The sequence below is a fragment of the Sinocyclocheilus rhinocerous genome, unplaced genomic scaffold (genome assembly GCF_001515625.1).
Source record: "Sinocyclocheilus rhinocerous isolate Xijiao unplaced genomic scaffold, SAMN03320098_v1.1 scaffold352, whole genome shotgun sequence".
NCBI lineage: Eukaryota > Metazoa > Chordata > Actinopteri > Cypriniformes > Cyprinidae > Sinocyclocheilus > Sinocyclocheilus rhinocerous.
Genome location: NW_015642448.1, coordinates 698,015 through 718,737, shown reverse-complemented (window position 1 = coordinate 718,737; position 20,723 = coordinate 698,015). Strand labels below are relative to the sequence as shown.

Sequence of the window (20,723 nt, the reverse complement as noted above, 5' to 3'; positions counted from 1 at the left end):
CCCCATGTAAGCTATAGATTCTGACCTTTAAATCAAAACATACTCATGATTTTATGGCACCAGTTACTGTTTTATTTAATCAGAAACACAGTCTAAATATTATTTGTGCATTTTGATTTCATTTTATTAGAAGTAGGCCAACAGCTCCCCCTACGGAATTAAAACTCCTTACTGAGCGGGCATTAGGACCCGGGGGAGGCTGCCACTGCTGCCGCTGCACGTGCTATTACGGTTTACTCTATCATACACCGAACACGTCATTCTGTACGTGCATTCTCAGTTTAAATGCAGCGATCCAAAACAGTGAATCCAACCACCGTTCAGGCAAAACTTTGCTTCAAGAATGAGCCAGAATGCTGACGTGATCTAATCGCTAGCACACCCTGAACACATGTGAGTTTGTGTATTCCTCTTATCGGCGAGACATATCGGCATAATTTTTCATATCGGGCCGATGCCGATATTTACATTTAAAGCCATTATCGGCCGATACCAATATTGGTCCGATAATATCGTGCATGCCTAGTATTAAATACATTTAGCTGAACTCTAGAGTGCTTTTGACCAACTTAAGAAGGACTTAAGCACATATATACAGTGCCCTCCATAAGTATTGGAACAGTAAAGACAAAATTGCTCTGTTTGCTGTGGAGTCAATAAATCTGTAAATATGTCTAAAAGATGAATATGAGACAAAACTACAAATTGTCACATTTTATTATTGGGTGTTTCAACAAATACATGTTTTACCAACTAGCAAGATCAACACTTTTAGAGTTTCATCCCCCTATCTGATGTGAGCATAAGTATTGGGACAGTTGCCTCACAGATCTCTCTAAGTGATCAGCGGTGTCCTGTTGCATTAATTGTTTAGGTATTAAAAGCAGGGAATATGTCGTATCAGTTATATCCATTGCTTTTGAATTCTGAGTCTTGCATTCAATGACGACACACACAAACCAGGATGAAGACAAGGGAGCTGACTTCGAGAGAAAAGCAAGCAATTTAGATGCTAAAAGAAAAGAGGAAGTCAATTAGAGCTATAGCAGAAACAAAGGGCATGAAGAAATCAAGAGTTTGAATCTATGAGAGTAAAAAAAACATGCACAGACAAATCCAAATTAAACCCTGCGGCTCGTGACGACACATTGATGTCCTAAGACACGAAACGATCGGTTTGTGCCGGAAACCGAACAGTATTTATATCATTTTTTTTTACCTCTAATACACCACTATGTCCAACTTCCTTGAGCGCGTGCACGGCATCCGATGTACGCGCTCTGGCGTAGTTTATGTTAATGGGTGTGTTGATATCCAGCCGAAGAGCAATCAACCATAACTTCAGGCGAGCAGGCTCAGAAGTTGGGAATACGTGGAAAGTCACCAAAGTCACGTGAGAGAACGTAATCTTTTAGTTTTAAGTCGGTTTGAACAATCCGGATAAGCGCAAGTAAGTACCATTTTGATTAGCCGTCGTACCTACAATGACTGTGCATTGTGTAAACAATGAGTGACGTATACGCGCGAGAGATCACTTCCGGCGCTTGCGTAAACTACGCCAGAGCGCGTACACACCTCACGCACCGGATGCCGTGCGCGCGCTCAAGGCAGTTGGACATAGTGGTGTATTAGAGGTAAAAAATTATATAAATACTGTTCGGTTTCTGGCACAAACCGATTGTTTCGTGTCTTAGGACATCAATGTGTCGTCACGAGCCGTAGGGTTTAATTTGGATTTGTCTGTGCATGTTTTTTTTACTCTCATAGATTTTGTTACCATTGCCATGCATTATACGACTGATAGACTGCAACGGTTAAAGTTAAAAATCATCATATGTGTCCTACTGAAGAAACAAAGTCACCTACATCTTGGATGCCCTGGGGGTAAGCAGATAAACATCAAATTTCATTTTTGGGTGACCTATCCCTTTAAGTCTCTTATTAACCAAGGCTGCATTTATTTGACCTAAAATATAGTAAAAACAGTGTTTTCCATTTTATTTTCAGCATCATTACTCCAGTCTTCAGTGTCACATGATCCTTCAGCAATCATTCCAATATGCTGATTTGCTGCTCAAGAAAAAATGAAAACAGATTTTTGTGGAAACCATTATACATGTTTTTTCCAGGACAGTCTCATGAATACAAAATTTAAAATAACAGCATTTATTTGAAATATAAATCTTTTGTAACATTTTTTACAGTCGTTACTTTTGGTTAATGTGATAATGTGTCCTTGCTAAACAAAATGAATATTTTTATTATTATTAATAATAATAATAATAATAATCTTACCCCAAACTTTTGAATGTTAGTGTATCACGGTTTCCACAAAATATTAATCAGTACAACTGTTTTCAACACTGATAATAATAATAATAAAATGTTTCTGCAGCAAATCAGCTCATTAGAATGATTTCTGAAGGATCATGTGACACTGAAGACTGGAGCAATGATGCTGAAAATTCAGCTTTGCATCACAGGAATAAATTACATTTTAAAACAATTATTTTAAACTGTGATACTATTTCACAATATTGCTGTTTTTACTGTATTTATGATCAAATAAATGCAGCCTTGTTGAGAATAAGAGACTTTCTTAAAATATTTTGTTGTTTTTTGAGCTTTATCAACGCTGTGAGTGATGAACTAAATCAGCGATTCTCCCTTTGAAATTCAACAGGGCCTAATATTAGTGAGATCATATTACATAGTGTTATTCAACATGTTGTTTGAAGCCTTTGGGTAGCGTACACCAAACGCTGACATAAAGCCTGGTATCGTGAAGGTCAATCACACCCAAATTCATCACACTGTATGAATCCAGAGATTTACAGAAATTTTCTTCTTTCAGTGCAGTTTGACACAGTCTGTGCCCAAAGGTTAAAGAATTACACATTATTCATTATTGTGTAAATAGGATTATTCAGGATTGAGTAAATGTGAGGTTTAAATTACAGAACTAGTGATACCAAGAGTTTGTTTATACACTGAATTAACAGCAATGTTAAATATGATGATATATATTACCGTTCAAAAGTTTGGGGTCAGCAAGACTTTATTAAATACATTTATATAGTTTTAAAATATATTTATTCAGCAAGTAAATTGATCAGAAGTGACAGTAAGGACATTTATAATGTCACAAAAGTTTTCTATTTCAAACAAATGCTATTCTTTTGGACTTTCGATTCATCAAAAAATCCTGAAAAAAACACTTCATTTAGCAGCACAATTAAATTGAACTAATAATAAAAAAAAATGTCTGCTGAAAATTCAGCTTTGCATTACAGAAAAAAAATATTAAAATTGTTTATATACTGTGTATATATATATAGTATGAGTATATATATTATTATTATTATTATTTTATACATCACCATTTTTTGGTGAACATAACCTTCTTTCAAAACAAAATCTTACTGACCCCAAACTTTGAACAGTAGTGTAAATACTAAAAAACTCAATGAAATAGTATGTTTGTGTGATACCTTGCGCATCATGGCCTCGGCTTTCTGTAGATTGAAATTTCTAGCTGTAAAACAAGAAAAACAAGTTGCAATAAAGATTAGTATAAAAATGGAGAGAAAACAATAACTAAGTGTAACTGTTTTTCATCCATTATAACTAATTTATTACAGGAAGCTTAAGTGTGTTGCCTTCAGTTTCCAGCCCTAATCTTTAACCACAAATCCTGCACACAGACAAAATCCATTAATAAACTGGCCCACTCACAGTATAAAGCCACGCACATGACTTTACTCAATATCCTTACTCCACAAGACAAGCTTTTACGTGTCTTAACTCGGTCAAGATAACCTGCACATAACTGGAAGCCATGTGCCACTAAAAGTCACTATTTGGTAACAGATTAACCGTTCAGTTGACAAGAAGGAAAGTTTGCAGACCTGCAGGCCCATGAGCAGACTGGGTAGGCCGCAGTGTGCTGACCTTCAACATATTCCCATGTAGACAGACTTACTTTGGAGGGAAAAGCCTATCCTCAAACAGGTATTACCACAAACTATATGAATTGCAAATTCAACCCAACCCAATTTCAATTCCACAGTCCTGTAAAGTGAGTGGATTAGTTTTATTGTCATCTAGTCACACTTGTTTGTACCTGACTGGCCTAGAGACACGACTGACCCAGAATTAGTCAGACATGGAGTCATACATAAGTATTTAATACACACAAAGAAGATTATGTGACACAACTGACAAAAGCGCTCAGTGTTTTGTGGAACGGATATGTCAATAGGTGGATAACGTGCCTTCTCTTCTTAAATACAGCATTAATCAAACTAACTAGATTTATTTAGTTAGTTAGTAATTTAGTTAGTTATTTATCAGCAGCAGCAAAGACAAACTCAGTAGTAGAAATTATAATAATCATAAAAACAATAAAACTCAATAAACAATTATTAATATATAATAATATTTATATAATATCAAAAAATTCTTCATATAATTATAATTATTAATATAAAATATAACACAATTTATTCATATATACAATATATAATCATTTAACAAAATAATTCTTAACACGAATGTAAATGTAAAAATACAGCAGTTATATAAGTATATAAAAAAAGTATTTTTTTATTTATAGTATGTTTATATTATAATTTATCTGGAAAAAAAGGTCAATTTCTCTGTGCAGAAATCACTGCCTCTATGTTACAATCATTTGGGTGGTTGCCAGGGCGTGATGGAGTTGTTTTTTTAGAAGGTTGCTAATGCGGTTTCCAAGGTGTTCTGGATGGTTGCAAGGTGTTTGTTACTCAGTGAGATTTTTTCACCCATTTTATTGTCCACAATTAAGGCAATAAGTCTAATCGCTTGGAAAAAAGTAACAGATATTGCTCATGTTTGTTACACAAATAGTGCAGGCTGTTTCTGAGCAAATTGTGCATCTTGAGGTTAAGGCTTTGTTCAAATTCCTATTAGTCTAAGCAAAAATAGAAGTGATATTTGACTTATTTAGCATCAATCAAACCTCTACAGCCGTTACAAAGTTACATACACTGCCATTCAAAAGCAAGTTCATTCATTCATTTAAAGCAGTAGTCAACTTCAGGTGGTGATTTTTTCCTGTTTTTCAAATAATACAGTAAAAACAGGAATATTGAGTTATTATTATAATTTAAAATAACTGATTTCTATTGGAATATATTTTCAAATGTAATTTATTCCTATGATGCAAAGCTGAATTTTCAGCAGCCATTACTCCAGTCTTAATACTTTTGTGGAAACTGTGATACATTTCTTTTTTCAGCACTCTTTGATGAATAGAAGGTTTAAAAGAACAGTATTTACTTCATTTCTTACAAAACAATCTCACTGATCCTAAACTTTTGAACAGTAGTGTATGCATTTCTGTAAACGCATGAACTACAGTACCTGTGCACTCAAAGTTATACTGCAGTGAACTCATATCACATCACTGCAGACCTCAATGACGTGTTTCACAACTGAGTGTTTATCTTATCAACACTTGCAAGACGCTACAGCCTTTATTAACGAAATATGCTGTGACAACGGTCTCTAACGCAGCACAAAAGATTATGATACAGATATGCAGAAGTAAATATATGAATAACCCAGATCACTTAAGAGGAAAAACATGCACAGTCATGATTCATCACATTCAGGAGTAAGCAAAAATAGAAGTGATATTTGACTTATTTAGCATCAATCAAACCTCTACAGCCGTTACAAAGTTACATACACTGCCATTCAAAAGCAAGTTCATTCATTCATTTAAAGCAGTAGTCAACTTCAGGTGGTGATTTTTTCCTGTTTTTCAAATAATACAGTAAAAACAGGAATATTGAGTTATTATTATAATTTAAAATAACTGATTTCTATTGGAATATATTTTCAAATGTAATTTATTCCTATGATGCAAAGCTGAATTTTCAGCAGCCATTACTCCAGTCTTAATACTTTTGTGGAAACTGTGATACATTTCTTTTTTCAGCACTCTTTGATGAATAGAAGGTTTAAAAGAACAGTATTTACTTCATTTCTTACAAAACAATCTCACTGATCCTAAACTTTTGAACAGTAGTGTATGCATTTCTGTAAACGCATGAACTACAGTACCTGTGCACTCAAAGTTATACTGCAGTGAACTCATATCACATCACTGCAGACCTCAATGACGTGTTTCACAACTGAGCGTTTATCTTATCAAAACTTGCAAGACGCTACAGCCTTTATTAACGAAATATGCTGTGACAACGGTCTCTAACGCAGCACAAAAGATTATGATACAGATATGCAGAAGTAAATATATGAATAACCCAGATCACTTAAGAGGAAAAACATGCACAGTCATGATTCATCACATTCAGGAGTTTCCATCAGGCATGCTAGATGGTGTCACTGTTTATTTGAATATACTAATTAATCAAATACATCAGTAATCCTGCATAAAATCTGTGCTGCTATCTGTCTGGTGCCAAGTCCCTGCAGAAGACTGGCTGCATTCAGCCCCGTTCAGAAACACAAAACAGCCTTTGTCAAAACCCAAGAACAGCTTCTGTAAGGCTGCCAGCGAGGCGTCCAAACGCCACTCTGAAGGGTCAGCTAAAAGTTTAGAGAACATTTACACTTATGCATTTAGCAGACGCTTTATCTGAAACAGCTTACAACAGAAGATAAGCTTAGAGGAACTTAAAAACTTTAAATACTAAATGCTCCAGTTAAATCTAGACCCCTAACCTTTTCTTTTACAGTGTGTGCTTTCTGTTCATAAATAAAATAGCCATAAAGATTTCAAATAAGTGAACGAACAAACAAATTTAGAACATTTCTAACCAGAACAATGCATGAAGGTCCTAATCTATCATATATTGTGTGAGGCCCAGGACTTTCTGAGCCCGTCCTCCCCGTCCCTGACTGCAGACACACACGCTGCATTGATCCGATTACACTGATTCATACTGTCTGAACACGAGTCTGTACAGGACATGTCGTCTCTTTCTAGAATCTCATCTGAATTATGTTAGAAAACCTAGGATTCTATTCTATAGACTGTATCATTGCAAAAGATTCTATTCTATGAGATAAAATGTTATATACGCCGAATCGTTCCGTAAGATTTGACTCTATAGATGATTTCATTCTATAAGATTCTATTTTATAGGCTGTAAGATTACACTTTATTAAAATATGGTCATTCTATTTTACACATATAATATATTTTGTGTTTCAAATTCTATATGTACGATCATTCTACAACATTCTATCTTTTATCATTCTATGCAATACTGTTCTTTAGGTGGTATCAGTTTAGAAAATTTTATTTAATAGTCGTCATTATAGATTAATAGTGTCATTCTACAAGATTATATATTAAGCGTATTATGTCTGTTATAATTGATATCTATGAAACGGACTTAAAACTGTTCTCAAAGTAAGGGAAATTAATTTATGTATATATTAGTCCTGGACAGAGGGAACTTATCTCTCGGTCTTTCACGCAACAAGTACTATTTAGTAGGAAATTAATATTGAACCTACTAATTGTCCATTGTGCATCATGAATGTGAGTGAAGTAGCTCACCTCTCAGCCATCGGAGCAGAAAGTGGTCACTCTGGGATGGACACTGGGGTAGAATATCCTTAACATTTTCTCGAAACTTAAGAAAACAGATGAATAATTATGCAATGTCACAGTAAGAAGTTGCACATACATACATGCACATTGGTGCAAACTATCCGTTAGCAACATTTATTCACGTGCTGGCAACACTGCAAACTTGAGTACTTACGTAATTTACACAACTCAGCAAAAGAGCGATTAACTAACACTTCCGTACTCTTATAAAAGTCTATCGATTCTGCATTCTAAACGACCGTGATTCGGCTGTTTTCATCTGCGGTGTGTGTGTGTGTTTGGCCTCTCTGATCGGGAGAATATTACATTCCAAAATCCCGGAGCAATTAAATCCATCACATACTCTTGAGAATAATAAAAAGAAAATAATTCACCCGGGCCAAAGCTTCGGCTTGTTTCACGCTCAGATCTCCGACTCTTCCGCTCATGTCGCCACGAGTACAGTACACCAGAAATAGCGGTCTAAAAATCAGCTGGAGTCAGAGACTGAGAGAGACTGCGAGCGCTCAATGATGTTTCACGCCCCTCCCACCAGTTGCGCTGCGTCTCTACCGCAGGGGGCGCTGCGGGACCAATCATTCAAACCATAATCACATAATACTGTACATCACATCATTAAAATATTATTATTATTACTAGTAGTAGTAGTATGTTAAAGTATGTTAATGATGTGATTATTATTGATAGTTTGTTACAAATATTTAAGTGGAAGAAACAAGACAATGCTTTTACATATAAAATAATAACAATATTAATATGAATAATAATAATTATTGTTGCTATTATTATTATTATTAGTTACTATATATTGATAGTGATAGTTTGTTACATATATAGTAACAGAAGAAACAAAACATTTTACATACATAAAACAATAACAATAATATTATTAGCGTTGCTATTATTACTAATAATATAATTATTATAGTAATTATTACTAGTTACTATATAGTGATAGTTTGTTACATATATCGTAGTGTATGAAACTAAATATTGTTTTTACTTAGAAAACAATAATAATATTATAAATAATAATAATATTGGTGTTGTTGCTATTATTATTATTATCATTAGTTACTATTATTATTATATGTGATAGTTTGTTACATACTGTATAGGAGTATAAGAAAACAATTTTACATATGAAATATATGCATTTTTATTTTGTATTCAATATTTAATAAAAAAAGTACAAAAGTTCTTTGTACATAATAAATGTGACCTACAAAAGTTCTCAAAACATAATAATCCATAAAAAAATTTTACACACCATAAAAGGAAAATAAATCATATCTTTACATCTATTTACACTTGAATATCAAATTCCATTTGATAGATCATTTTCTTTTTCTATCTCTTGCTTTCTTTCATAATGAAGCACTACACCATGCCTGTCTGATTTGTCTCCATGGTGTTCCTAAAACAGACGCAACGATGAAGAAGAACACTAGAATGAGACCTTATAGCCAGAGCCTGGGAATACAGCTCACCTGTTTTACAAAGTCATGATTTTGTTTTGGGGGTGTACTAGAACAGGCTCTCATACTAGGTTGTTCGATAAACACATTATTTTTCACATATTTTACATTATTACAACACCTCTCTCCCCAGTCTGGCATGAACAGCTCGTGTCTCCGACATAGTGATAACACTCGTTGCCTTCGCTAGTGCAGCTCAACCAGCTCTCGTCCCATTCGTCAATATTTGTGATGTCACAAATCCCGGAAAATATGCGTTGTAGTCCAAACGAGTCGTTCGTTGTAGTTTTTGAAAAGTGATTTCTGTTAAATAAAATACTGAAGTGGACTTTGAGCTTTGTAACTTTGCAGATCTTTTTTATGCTCAAACAGCAACATTACAGACTAACTAAAGTTGAAAAAGTATAATAGGACCCATTTAAGACTGAATCAAGGTGTTAGGTTAACATGTATACAGTTTTGTAAAAGGGAAACTGTATGTTTAGGTGCTGTGACATTCCCCATTTTTAAAACCACCTACCTGCCGCTCACCTAAAGAGTTCTGCAGTGTGAATAATTACATTTGAAAAGCACCAATATTTTATGTTGTCACCAAATATGAGGTCATAACAATTGCACGCACAAGAATTACAAAAATGTTGTTTAAAATAGTTGTAGATGAGGTCTAGCATGTCACACTGCAGGAGACTGCTCTTGGTGCTTCATGTTTCAAAACAACCATCCAAAAATTCCAAAACATGAGCGATAAACTAATTAAAAAACATATGCTACAACTTTATCAAAAATGATAAAGCACATAAAGTGTTGCTGACTCTTTCAACAGAACAGAGTTTTCAAGGTAATTTCATTCTATTAGTAAGCATAAGAAACCCAAGCCCTCACCAGTATAGTATCTTGTGAGAGGGAAGGCCAGCTCGGGCCAGCACACATCGTTCCTGTCACAGTCAAACTCGGTGAAGTTAATACTGAACCTGCAGCAGAGAAGATCCTTGAATTAACCTTCAGAGTTCATGAGACTTCATGACTTACGTGGATTTGTGAAATAATGCCGTATTTGCAAGCCACAGATTGAAACCAGTAGAAATAACCATTTCTGAAATGTGTATGACAATATTGAAAATATTTGCAATATAATATTTTTAAAATAAATATATTGTTTTTATTGTATTTTTATCAGGGAAAAAAACAATCAGCTGTAAAAATAAATAAATTTCAAAATTAAATGCAACAGCATCTATACAGTAATCTCAATTATATGTGTGCGTTTAGGACCCACCTGGATCTAGGGGGTTGTGTAATAAGAGGATTGTCAGTAAAGGTCACAGACGAGCTCACAGGGAAATTTTGCATTAGCTCTGGGTTTAAACATGGGTTCACCCTGCCCATACCACACTCTATCCTCCATGTTATTTCTATGAAACTGAAAATTGGAAAATGTCCTCAAAGTATCAAAACTGTACAGGTGCATCTCAATAAATTAGAATGTCGTGGAAAAGTTCATTTATTTCAGTAATTCAACTCAAATTGTGAAACTCGTGTATTAAATAAATTCAATGCACACAGACTGAAGTAGTTTAAGTCTTTGATTCTTTTAATTGTGATGATTTTGGCTCACATTTAACAAAAACCCACCAATTCACTATCTCAACAAATTAGAATACTCCATAAGACCAATAAAAAAAACATTTTTAGTCAATTGTTGGCCTTCTGGAAAGTATGTTCATTTACTGTACATGTACTCAATACTTGGTAGGGGCTCCTTTTGCTTTAATTACTGCCCCAATTCGGCGTGGCATGGAGGTGATCAGTTGTGTCTCTTGTTTCTCATTTTCCTCTTGACAATACCCCATAGATTCTCTACGGGGTTCAGGTCTGGTGAGTTTGCTGGCCAGTCAAGCACACCAACACCATGGTCATTTAACCAACTTTTGGTGCCTTTGGCAGTGTGGGCAGGTGCCAAATCCTGCTGGAAAAGGAAATCATCATTTTCAAAAAGCTGGTCAGCAGAAGGAAGCATGAAGTGCTCCAACATTTCTTGGTAAACGGGTGCAGTGATGTTGGTTTTCAAAAAACACAATGGACCAACACCAGCAGATGACATTGCACCCCAAATCATCACAGACTGTGGAAACTTAACACTGGACTTCAAGCAACTTGGGCTATGAGCTTCTCCACCCTTCCTCCAGACTCTAGGACCTTGGTTTCCAAATGAAATACAAAACTTGCTCTCATCTGAAAAGAGGACTTTGGACCACTGGGCAATAGTCCAGTTCTTCTTCTCCTTTGTCTGTGGTTCAGGAGTGGCTTAACAAGAGGAATACGACAACTGTAGCCAAATTCCTTGACATGTCTGTGTGTGGTGGCTCTTGATGCCTTGACCCCAGCCTCAGTTCATTCCTTGTGAAGTTCACTCAAATTCTTGAATCGATTTTGCTTGACAATCCTCATAAGGCTGCGGTTCTCTCGGTTGGTTGTGCATCTTTTTCTTCCACACTTTTTTCTTCCACTCAACTTTCTGTTAACATGCTTGGATACAGCACTCTGTGAACAGCCAGCTTCTTTGGCAGTGAATGTTTGTGGCTTACCCTCCTTGTGAAGGGTGTCAATTATTGTCTTCTGGACAACTGTCAGGTCAGCAGTCTTCCCCATGATTGTGTATCCTAGTGAACCAAACTGAGAGACCATTTTGAAGGCTCAGGAAACCTTTGCAGGTGTTTTGAGTTGATTAGCTGAATGGCATGTCACCATCTTCTAGTTTGTTGAGATAGTGAATTGGTGGGTTTTTGTTAAATGTGAGCCAAAATCATCACAATTAAAAGAACCAAAGACTTAAACTACTTCAGTCTGTGTGCACTGAATTTATTTAATACACGAGTTTCACAATTTGAGTTGAATTACTGAAATAAATGAACTTTTCCACAACATTCTAATTTATTGAGATGCACTTGTATACGCATCTAGACATATCAGGCTCAGACATTAATGAAAAGCTATCATGTTTGTTATCAGGAAAGTGAGACGCTAAGAACAATACAATGCTGAATGAAGCGGTCCTGTACCTAATCTCCACTGCCTGGATAACCGTCTGAGGCACACCCTGCACACTTCCCATGATGCCCCACACGTGGATGTGGTGGTGAGTGGGAACAGCTGAACACTCTCCATTGCTGCCCTCTGCTGGCTGACTGGAGTTCTGCGATGAAGCTGATATAAGAGAGCAAGAATAGTTTTCATTCAATCATTTAAAGATGTTACAGGAAGCTATTGTATTGTATTGAGTAACCCTTCAGCAGTGTTACTCACTTCAACTGGCTGCACTGCGTCACATTCAGCAAACTCACAGGAATCATACAGCCTGATGTGGAGTTGATCCCAAACAGAGCTGGCCTCAACACAGGCCATCTCCACCTGCAGAGGACACAGCACAGGATTAAACTAATGTTTTTTGTAGTTTTGTGTGGATAAATATGGATATGCCACACTACCTGGCTGCCAGAGATTGATCTGGGCCCTCTGTATATCTCCTGTATCGAAATCCAAAATACCAACAATCACTGGCCTCTTCACCTGGTAACCTGTATAAACGTTAGGGGGGAGAGTAATGCATGATAAATCATTTTCTGACCTAATAAAATGTTCCGGAGCATCTGAAACTGATGTATCATGGGAGTTCCTTTAACCTGGATTGCCAGAGTTTGACTGAGATGTTTCATTTCCATTCACAAACACTGCAGAATATCTTCTGGCTAAAGATACTGAAAGACAGAGAAAGTGATAGAAAGAACGAGAGGTGCGCATAAGAAACAGGTGCAGTGAAGAGGTGTGTCATATTGTGAGAGTCACTAGGAAAGACTCACTAGGTACAGTGATGTTTGCAGTGGTCCGTGTCACTTTAATGGCAGTGAGGCCGTTCTCTCTCCAGTAAAGAGTGTAACGCAAGGCCACAACAACATCATCACACTGTTGCGACACTTAAAACAAAAATTACACAATGAAAACTTTTCCAACTTTACACTTCATGTCCATCTTGTCTACAATGTTACTAAAAGAGAAATTATAGTAACATTTTCTGTATTATTATTATTTGCTATGTACACTACCATTCAAAATTTGGGATCTTTCAAAGAACTGTTTTTGATCACTAAGCCTGCATTTATTTAATCACAAATACAGTAAAAAAAAAAAAAAAAAACTATAAATGTATATACAAAATAATGATAAATGTCTTTACTGTCATTTTTGATCAACTTATTTAATCCTTGCTGAATAGAAGTATTAATTTCTTTAAAAAAATAAATATAAAAATCTTACAGACCCCAAATCTTTATACACTAGTGGATATTATTGATATTTTATGCTATATTAATAATCAAAATCACAATTTACTTGTTCTTAATATTTAAAATGAAGACATAGTTAATATATTACATTTAAAGGGGTCATATGATGCGATTTCAAGTTTTCCTTTCTCTTTGGAGTGTTACAAGCTGATTGTGCATAGATAAGATCCCTGAAGTTGCAAAGACTAAAGTCTCAAAACCAAAGAGATATTCTTTATCAAAGTTAAGACTCTGCCACGCCTCCCTAAAACGGCTCGTTCTAACACGCCCCCACATATCTACCTCACTATGTGGAAACATTTGCATAATGCCACCCAAATGTGCACGCAAAGAAAGAAGGCATGGTTTCAGTAACCGCAGTTAGTGTTGAAACAGCATGTCAGGGAGACGCTGTGTGCTTGCAGTGTTCGGCCAATCACAATGCACTGGGTCAGCTGGCCAATCAGAGCAGACTGCGCTTGTCGGAAGGAGGGACTTTGTAGAAAACGAAGCGTTTGAGAGAGGCGGGGCATAGAGGACCTACAATAATGTACAGTATTTGAAAAATAATGTGTTTTTTGAACATTAAAGCATGTCAACATATTCTGTTACACCAAATACACAAAATAATGACCTTTAAAAAAGCATCATATGACCCCTTTAACTAAATAATTTCTGGAAATGTTCATGCAACTGACCAGATATGGACTCAAGAGAATTTGACAGAAATAATCTGAGGTCACCGGCTACTTCCTCCACAACGCTGACTGTGACTATATCTGGAAAATATGCACACATATGAACAGTGACACATATGCATATATGTAGGCATGCACAGAAAGACAATACGATCAATAGTCTCAAAGCTATATTTACATATCTGAAGCATATCATTGAGGGTAGTCTCACTATTCCTTAAAAGCATAATGTTGCATTTTAAAACACTGTCCAAATGCATAACGTGATATTGGATTTTTTTTTTTTCACTTTATAATATGTTTTATCAGATAAGGACACTTTTTTAATTATGTAGGTTCAGGAATTTCATCCATCTTTTTGCAAAAGCTTTGTAAATAAGTTTACAAATAAATATGTTTTACAAGACCGATAAGAATAGTTAGTACTCTTGGTATGTCTGATTCAATGGTATCTACTGTATATTACTAAATATAATGTATCATGTTGTAATATTTGGTTGATGTTCTTGCGTTTGGTTGTGTTAATAAAAGGAAGGAAAGGAAAGAAAACTGTCATATTGAATATCTACCTCCCCATCCATCTTTAAAGGGGAAATTAGTACTTTTATTCAGCCATGATGAACTAAATGGATCAAAAGTGACATTAAAGACATTTATAGATTTCTATTTCAAATAAATTCTCTTCTTTTGAACTTTCTTTTCATCAAAGAATCCTGATGAATTACAAGAAATGTTTCTTGAGTACTAAATCAGTATATTAGAATGATTTCTGAAGGATCATGTGACACTGAAGTCTGGAGTAATGATGCTGAAAATTCAATTAGCATCACAGCTTTGAACAAATTCAATTTTAAAATAGAAAATAGAAAAGCGTTATTTTAAATTATAATAACATTTCACAATATTAATGCATTTTGATCAAATAAATACAGCCTTGGTGAGCAGAAGGGACTTCCTTCTTACCAACCCCAAATGTTTGAACAGTTTTGAGTAAGTCTAATAATACATGAAGTTAGACATAAACAAAACTGAAACTATATAGAAGATAAGGCACTTCCTCTCCTTACACTGTCCCACCATTGTAGAAAAGTCCCAGAAAGGGGTTGTTGTCCGAGGGAGAGGTGACACAGAGGAAGGGGAACCAATCAGGGTCATTTTCAGAGGACTGAGCTGAGCACTGATACTCTGGAACAGGACTGAAACTTCCGCCGAAAGGTCCAGGAAGACACTGAGTCGCAAACAACCCCAGAACTTCTTGAGTACAGTCCTGAAAAGAGAACATTTACACTCATAAATAACCTTAACCTTGCATCCCCTTTCCAGCTCAGATAAGCTTCACAAAACATCCCATAGAAATGAATTTCCATGAACAGCATGATTTTTCTGTAAAATGTGCACGTAAAATGGTAAAAACAAGTTGGATATTATTCTGATGAGGGTTGGAATGAATTGTGACATTGCAAGTTTTTTTTTCTGTAATACTTTACTTAAAGCCTTTATGTATAATGCATTACAAAGGGTTATTAAAGGGCACAATGCATTATAATTTTTCATAATGTGCACTGTAATCATTGTAAAATTTAAAATGTGTCGCATAACAATAAATTGATAAAAGTGTTATAATGTATTAGCTGTGGTTACAATTATTCATGACAATGCATTATAAGGTGTATTACCAGGCATAATTAATGCATTAAAACTACTTTCATAATGAATTATACATAAAGGCTTTAAGTGTTACATTTTTTCTCTAATAAAATTATGAAACTATGCAGTAAAAGTTGCTACGGTAGGACTGACGATTAGCAAAGAGTTGCTAACTGACCACTGGGGCTTAGCAAAGAGTAAACAGAAGAATGCCAATGAAAAGGATTGATATATTAGAAATAGATGTTCAGCTGTGTATGCTTTAATTATCATCTGGTCACAACAGCACCGTATGTCACACTCGCCTGGGGAAACAACACATGGGCAGCGGCCGAGAGGCTCAAAAACTTGGTTGGGAATGACGGTTTTATTTTCTGCAAAAAATAAAACACGCAGACATTATTATATACTGTATAAAAGCATTAAAGTATTTAATTTATCAATGACTCTATGAAATAGTATAGTGGTACCATGGTATAAATGACGGTATCAAAGTGAATTACATTGCATTCAAGGAATATACATGACCAGTGCACGCATTCCCTGGAAACTGAACCCATGACCTTGCAGTGGCTAAAGCAATGCTCTACTGTTTGTAATGTTCCTTATTTGTAAGTTTACTTCTGCTAAGTGAATAAATGTAAATGTGAATGATTGAGCGACAGGAATACTCAGTGTATTTCATGGTACTCCAAGAATACTGTGAATATTTTAAAACAGTGGTAGTACCACCGTAGTAAAAACCACTAGAATGTGCTGTAGGCATGTCATATTCAGTAACATGTAAAGAGACACTAACCAGACAGGGGTTTGTTGGAGACGATCTGGGCATAAATCTGGGTCTGTATAATGAGTGAGGCTTTGGGAGTTTCATCTGCACATGCAGACACGAGGAGAGTCTCCTGGAGACACAGCGGCTCCAGGCAGCAGTCAGGGACAGATGTTTCATTCTCACACAGCTGCAGACTGCGGTTGAGACTCAGTCGCACCAGGATGGCATTCTGATATATTGGTATTCAAAAGAGAGAATATAATGGCATTCAGTAGTGCAACATTCTAGTACGGCAAGTGTATTGCCTGGTTTTCCTCCTTGAACTGAATACCGTTCAAATGTTTAAAAAAAAATAAATTAATACTTTTATTCAGCAAGGATGCATTCAATTGATCAGAAGTGACAGTAAAGAAATGTATAATGTTGCAAAAGAAGTCTATTTCAAATAAATGCTGTTCTTTTGAGCATTCAGACAGACAGTAATTAGAAGTAATCAGTACCGTATGTGTTATTTCTGGTAATTTCCACTGATGTGATGGGACTTTCTTGTAAGTTGCTGCAGTAAGGTAGTATCTTCTAAGAAAACATATGACCGTTCAAAGGTTTGGGGTCAGTACAAGAAATTAAGTAAGAAATGAATGCTTTTATTCGGTACAGATGCACAATAAAGATATGTATAACTTTACAGAAGATTTCTATTTCAAATAAATGTTGTTCTTTTGAACATTCTATTCATCAAAGAATTCTAAAATAAATTAAGAATAATCTGAAAAATATTATAGCAGAAATATTAACCAAAATTGATAAAAATTTTTTTTTTTTTTTTTTTTTTTGTGCAGCAAATCAGCATATTAGAATGATTTCTGAAGGATCATGTGACACTGAAGACTGGAGTAATGATGCTGAAAATTCACAGGAATACATTACTTTTTAAAACACATTGAAATAGAAAAGTTATTTTAAATTGTAATAATGTTTAACAATATTGCAGTTTTCACTGTTTTTACAGAGACTTCTTTCAAAAACATACAAATATCTTACCGACCCCAAACTTTTGAACGGTAGTGTATAATGTTGTGTTTTTCAGTTTAGATGTGGAGTTCTTGAGGTCTTGGGCTGTGTTTTGGAAAGCCTCAGGCAAATGTTTCAACAAAACAATACCCGCACATAGGCCTGTCGCAATAGGGGGCAATATATCACACAACAAAAAGTTGTTGTCGTGACAGGCCTGCCCGCACATCATTTAGTGTGATGAGGTACACTCATATACATTGGGGAAACCAAGCAGTAAAAATGTACAGTTGAGCCACTCCTTCTGGTCAGGATTCTGCTTCAGGCGATTCCCCTAATAATCACAATTCAAAACTCCTACAGCATGTAAGTGGTATGTCATTGCAGTTCGTCAAACTTGAATGTCAGGGATATTCCCATCATGTTACTGAAGAAGTCAACTGGATGAATTATGATGAAATCTAGTTTTCGTGAGCAATAGATATTAACATACAGGTTTCAAAAAAACAGATCCATTCCATACTATGAGCTGAAGCAAATATTACAATATTACCATTTTGCAAAACTTAAAAGTATTATGAACAATATTATTATCCTGTCTTGTGGATGTTATAATAAAACCGTCCCATTAAATATATTGCATGACAAGATATTTAATGAATTCATACTATTGGTCTATTTAAGTGTATCGTGTAAAAACTGTGGAAAATGTACAATACATCTACACTACCGTTCAAAAGTTTGAAGTTGGTACGATTTTTAAAATATTTTTAAAAGAAGTCTCTTCTGCTGACCAAAGCTGCATTTATTTGATCAAAAACGTAGTAATAACAGTAATATTGTAATATATATATATAACCATTTGAATACATTTTAAAATGTACTCCAGTCTTCAGTGTCACATGATCCTTCATAATTCATTCTAATATGCTGATTTGCTGCTCAAGAAACATGTTTTATTATTATCAATTGTGCAAACTGTGCAACCTTTTTTCAGGATACTTTGATTACTGGATCATTCAAAAGAATAGAATTTAATTAAAATAGAAACCGTATATAACATTATAATTGTCTTTACTATCCATTTTGATCAACTTAATGCATCTTTGATCTTACTGACCCTACATTTTGGAACGGTCATGTGTATTCTTAGAAGACACTTTCTTTCCACAGCAGCTTACAAGAAAGTGCCATATCACATCAGTGGAAATCCCCAGAAAAAGGACCTATGGTACTGATTACTTTTGATCACTGTCTTGTCTTAATGCTCTCATGCAAGCTTTAATGCAACTGCTTTGCAAACTTGAGTAAAAATATTACAAACACATGTGCTGAGGTGAAATAGAAAGGAAACTAGTTTCTCATTTTACCAAGTTATCCCATAAAAGACCACTAAAGCCCTTGGCAAGTTCTGGAGCCCATATAAATCTCTGTACAAACCAATTTCCTGAGAAGGCTAAACAGGAAAACAGTAGGGGAATTTCAGTCATGCACAAAAACGTGATGCGTTTTGGAATATGGAATAAAGGTTATTAACACAGATTTCATTTTCCTGTCATTTCAAAAATGACAGGCTTTACAGGGTAATTGTTTATTGTGTTGATGCTTGTTTACTGCTGTAAATTCTTTCCATGTTGCTCACATTTTCAATGTTGCTGATTCTAACTAACTTCTAATAAGAAAGAAGACAGAGATTTAATAAGACATATTTGCCCCTCTATAGTACCACAACCCTGCCGTTACTGCAGCACAATCCACTCACTTTCCCAATTAATTCATATGAAAGATTCCACTGTGTTTGAGAAACCGGCATACAGGATGATGACGGGATGATGCTATTACCTGAAGAAGTTCACAATGTCAAGTCCAGACATTCCAGTATACACATATTACACTTTTATACAGTTTCTAAAAGTGTCTGCTAACTTAAGAACTGTAAATCTACATAATTACACAGTCCAATAACATGTAAACTAATGTAAAGCATGACCAAATGTTCTGAACTGGAATACAGTAAATGTTCAGCAACTGGAATAATTATGATTAATGAGAAAAAGACAAAGGGTCTCAAAAGAATTGAATTATGCACAATTAATTATTTATGAACATGACATCAAAACAGCATTTCTGAGTATGTAAACACAACTTTGATGGCCAAAAATGCCGTCTAGGTAGGCAACACACTAGATGTGACCCTGGACCACAAAACCTGTGTCTTTTTTTATTGCTGAAGTGTGTTGAAATTTCTTCTTCTGCATTCAATTGTGCGGACGTAAATTTACTTTCCCTTCAGCCTGAGGCTTATTCATTTCACTTTCGGTGTGAAAAGGCTTTTATATTAGCCAAAAATATAACTTTTTTATTTTAAAAACAAAGCAAGTCCTGTCCAGATTTTTAAAGTAACGAAAAAGTAACGTAACACATTACTTTCCATAAAAAAGTAACTAAGTACCGTAATTAGTTACTTTTTATGTAGTAACGCAATAGTGTAATGCATTACTTTTAAAAGTAACTTTCCCCAACACTGCTTGTTACAGCATCGACATGTTTTGAGAAATTGTCTACCTGTTGCATTTGACGATGAAACAGCACTGAGGCTGAAGGAAACGCCAGACACGTTTCCAACCAGAAAGGATGATATTCTCGGACCGGATGCCAAAATAAATGCAGGCTGAAACACTGAAATAATCATACATTCATATAACTATTCACTAGAACTTGTTGCGTCTAGACCATGAGTGTTTATATAAATACTCATTAAGTTATTAATACTGCTAAATTCAGATCATTAATTTATGCTTTAATATATTCATATGTGCTTGTACATTCAAACTGAGTTTCTCCATGACAACATGACGCTTGCTAGCAGTTATCCAGGCTTTGTTTTGTGATGTACACGGACAGTCTTACTGATATTTCACTCGCTCAAAGCTCACTTACCAACATGACAGATAGTTCCGTCATTTAAGAGCATAATAATTATACATATAAACTGAGAAACGACGTGAGAGGATGATAACCGTGCCATAATGTGGCGTTGGTACGGCGAGTCCTTCTTCTGTTCTCACGTGTTGGCGTGACCAGTGTTGCCAACTAATTTTCAGGGGAAGTTGCTAAAGGAAGGTCGATTTGTTGCTAAAAGTTGCTAAATGACGTTGTGATGTCATT

At 35.3% G+C, this 20,723-nt stretch overlaps 1 protein-coding gene and 1 pseudogene across 1 annotated transcript in view; both read right to left on the bottom strand.

Moving 5' to 3' along the window:
• The window catches only part of sec14l8 (SEC14-like lipid binding 8), a 25,687-nt gene extending 17,557 nt beyond the window's left edge, over positions 1 to 8,130 (bottom strand). Inside the window, exons 1-3 of the mRNA XM_016572780.1 lie at positions 8,005 to 8,130; positions 7,577 to 7,652; positions 3,492 to 3,535 (exon numbers count right to left, since the gene is read on the bottom strand). Coding sequence (XP_016428266.1) covers positions 3,492 to 3,535; positions 7,577 to 7,652; positions 8,005 to 8,058 — 174 coding nt within the window. The 5' untranslated portion in view covers positions 8,059 to 8,130. The remainder of the gene's footprint in view (positions 1 to 3,491; positions 3,536 to 7,576; positions 7,653 to 8,004) is intronic.
• An 867-nt stretch (positions 8,131 to 8,997) lies between these two features.
• LOC107755812 (tectonic-2-like) lies at positions 8,998 to 20,529 on the bottom strand (annotated as a pseudogene).
• Between the last annotated feature and the right edge of the window lie 194 nt (positions 20,530 to 20,723).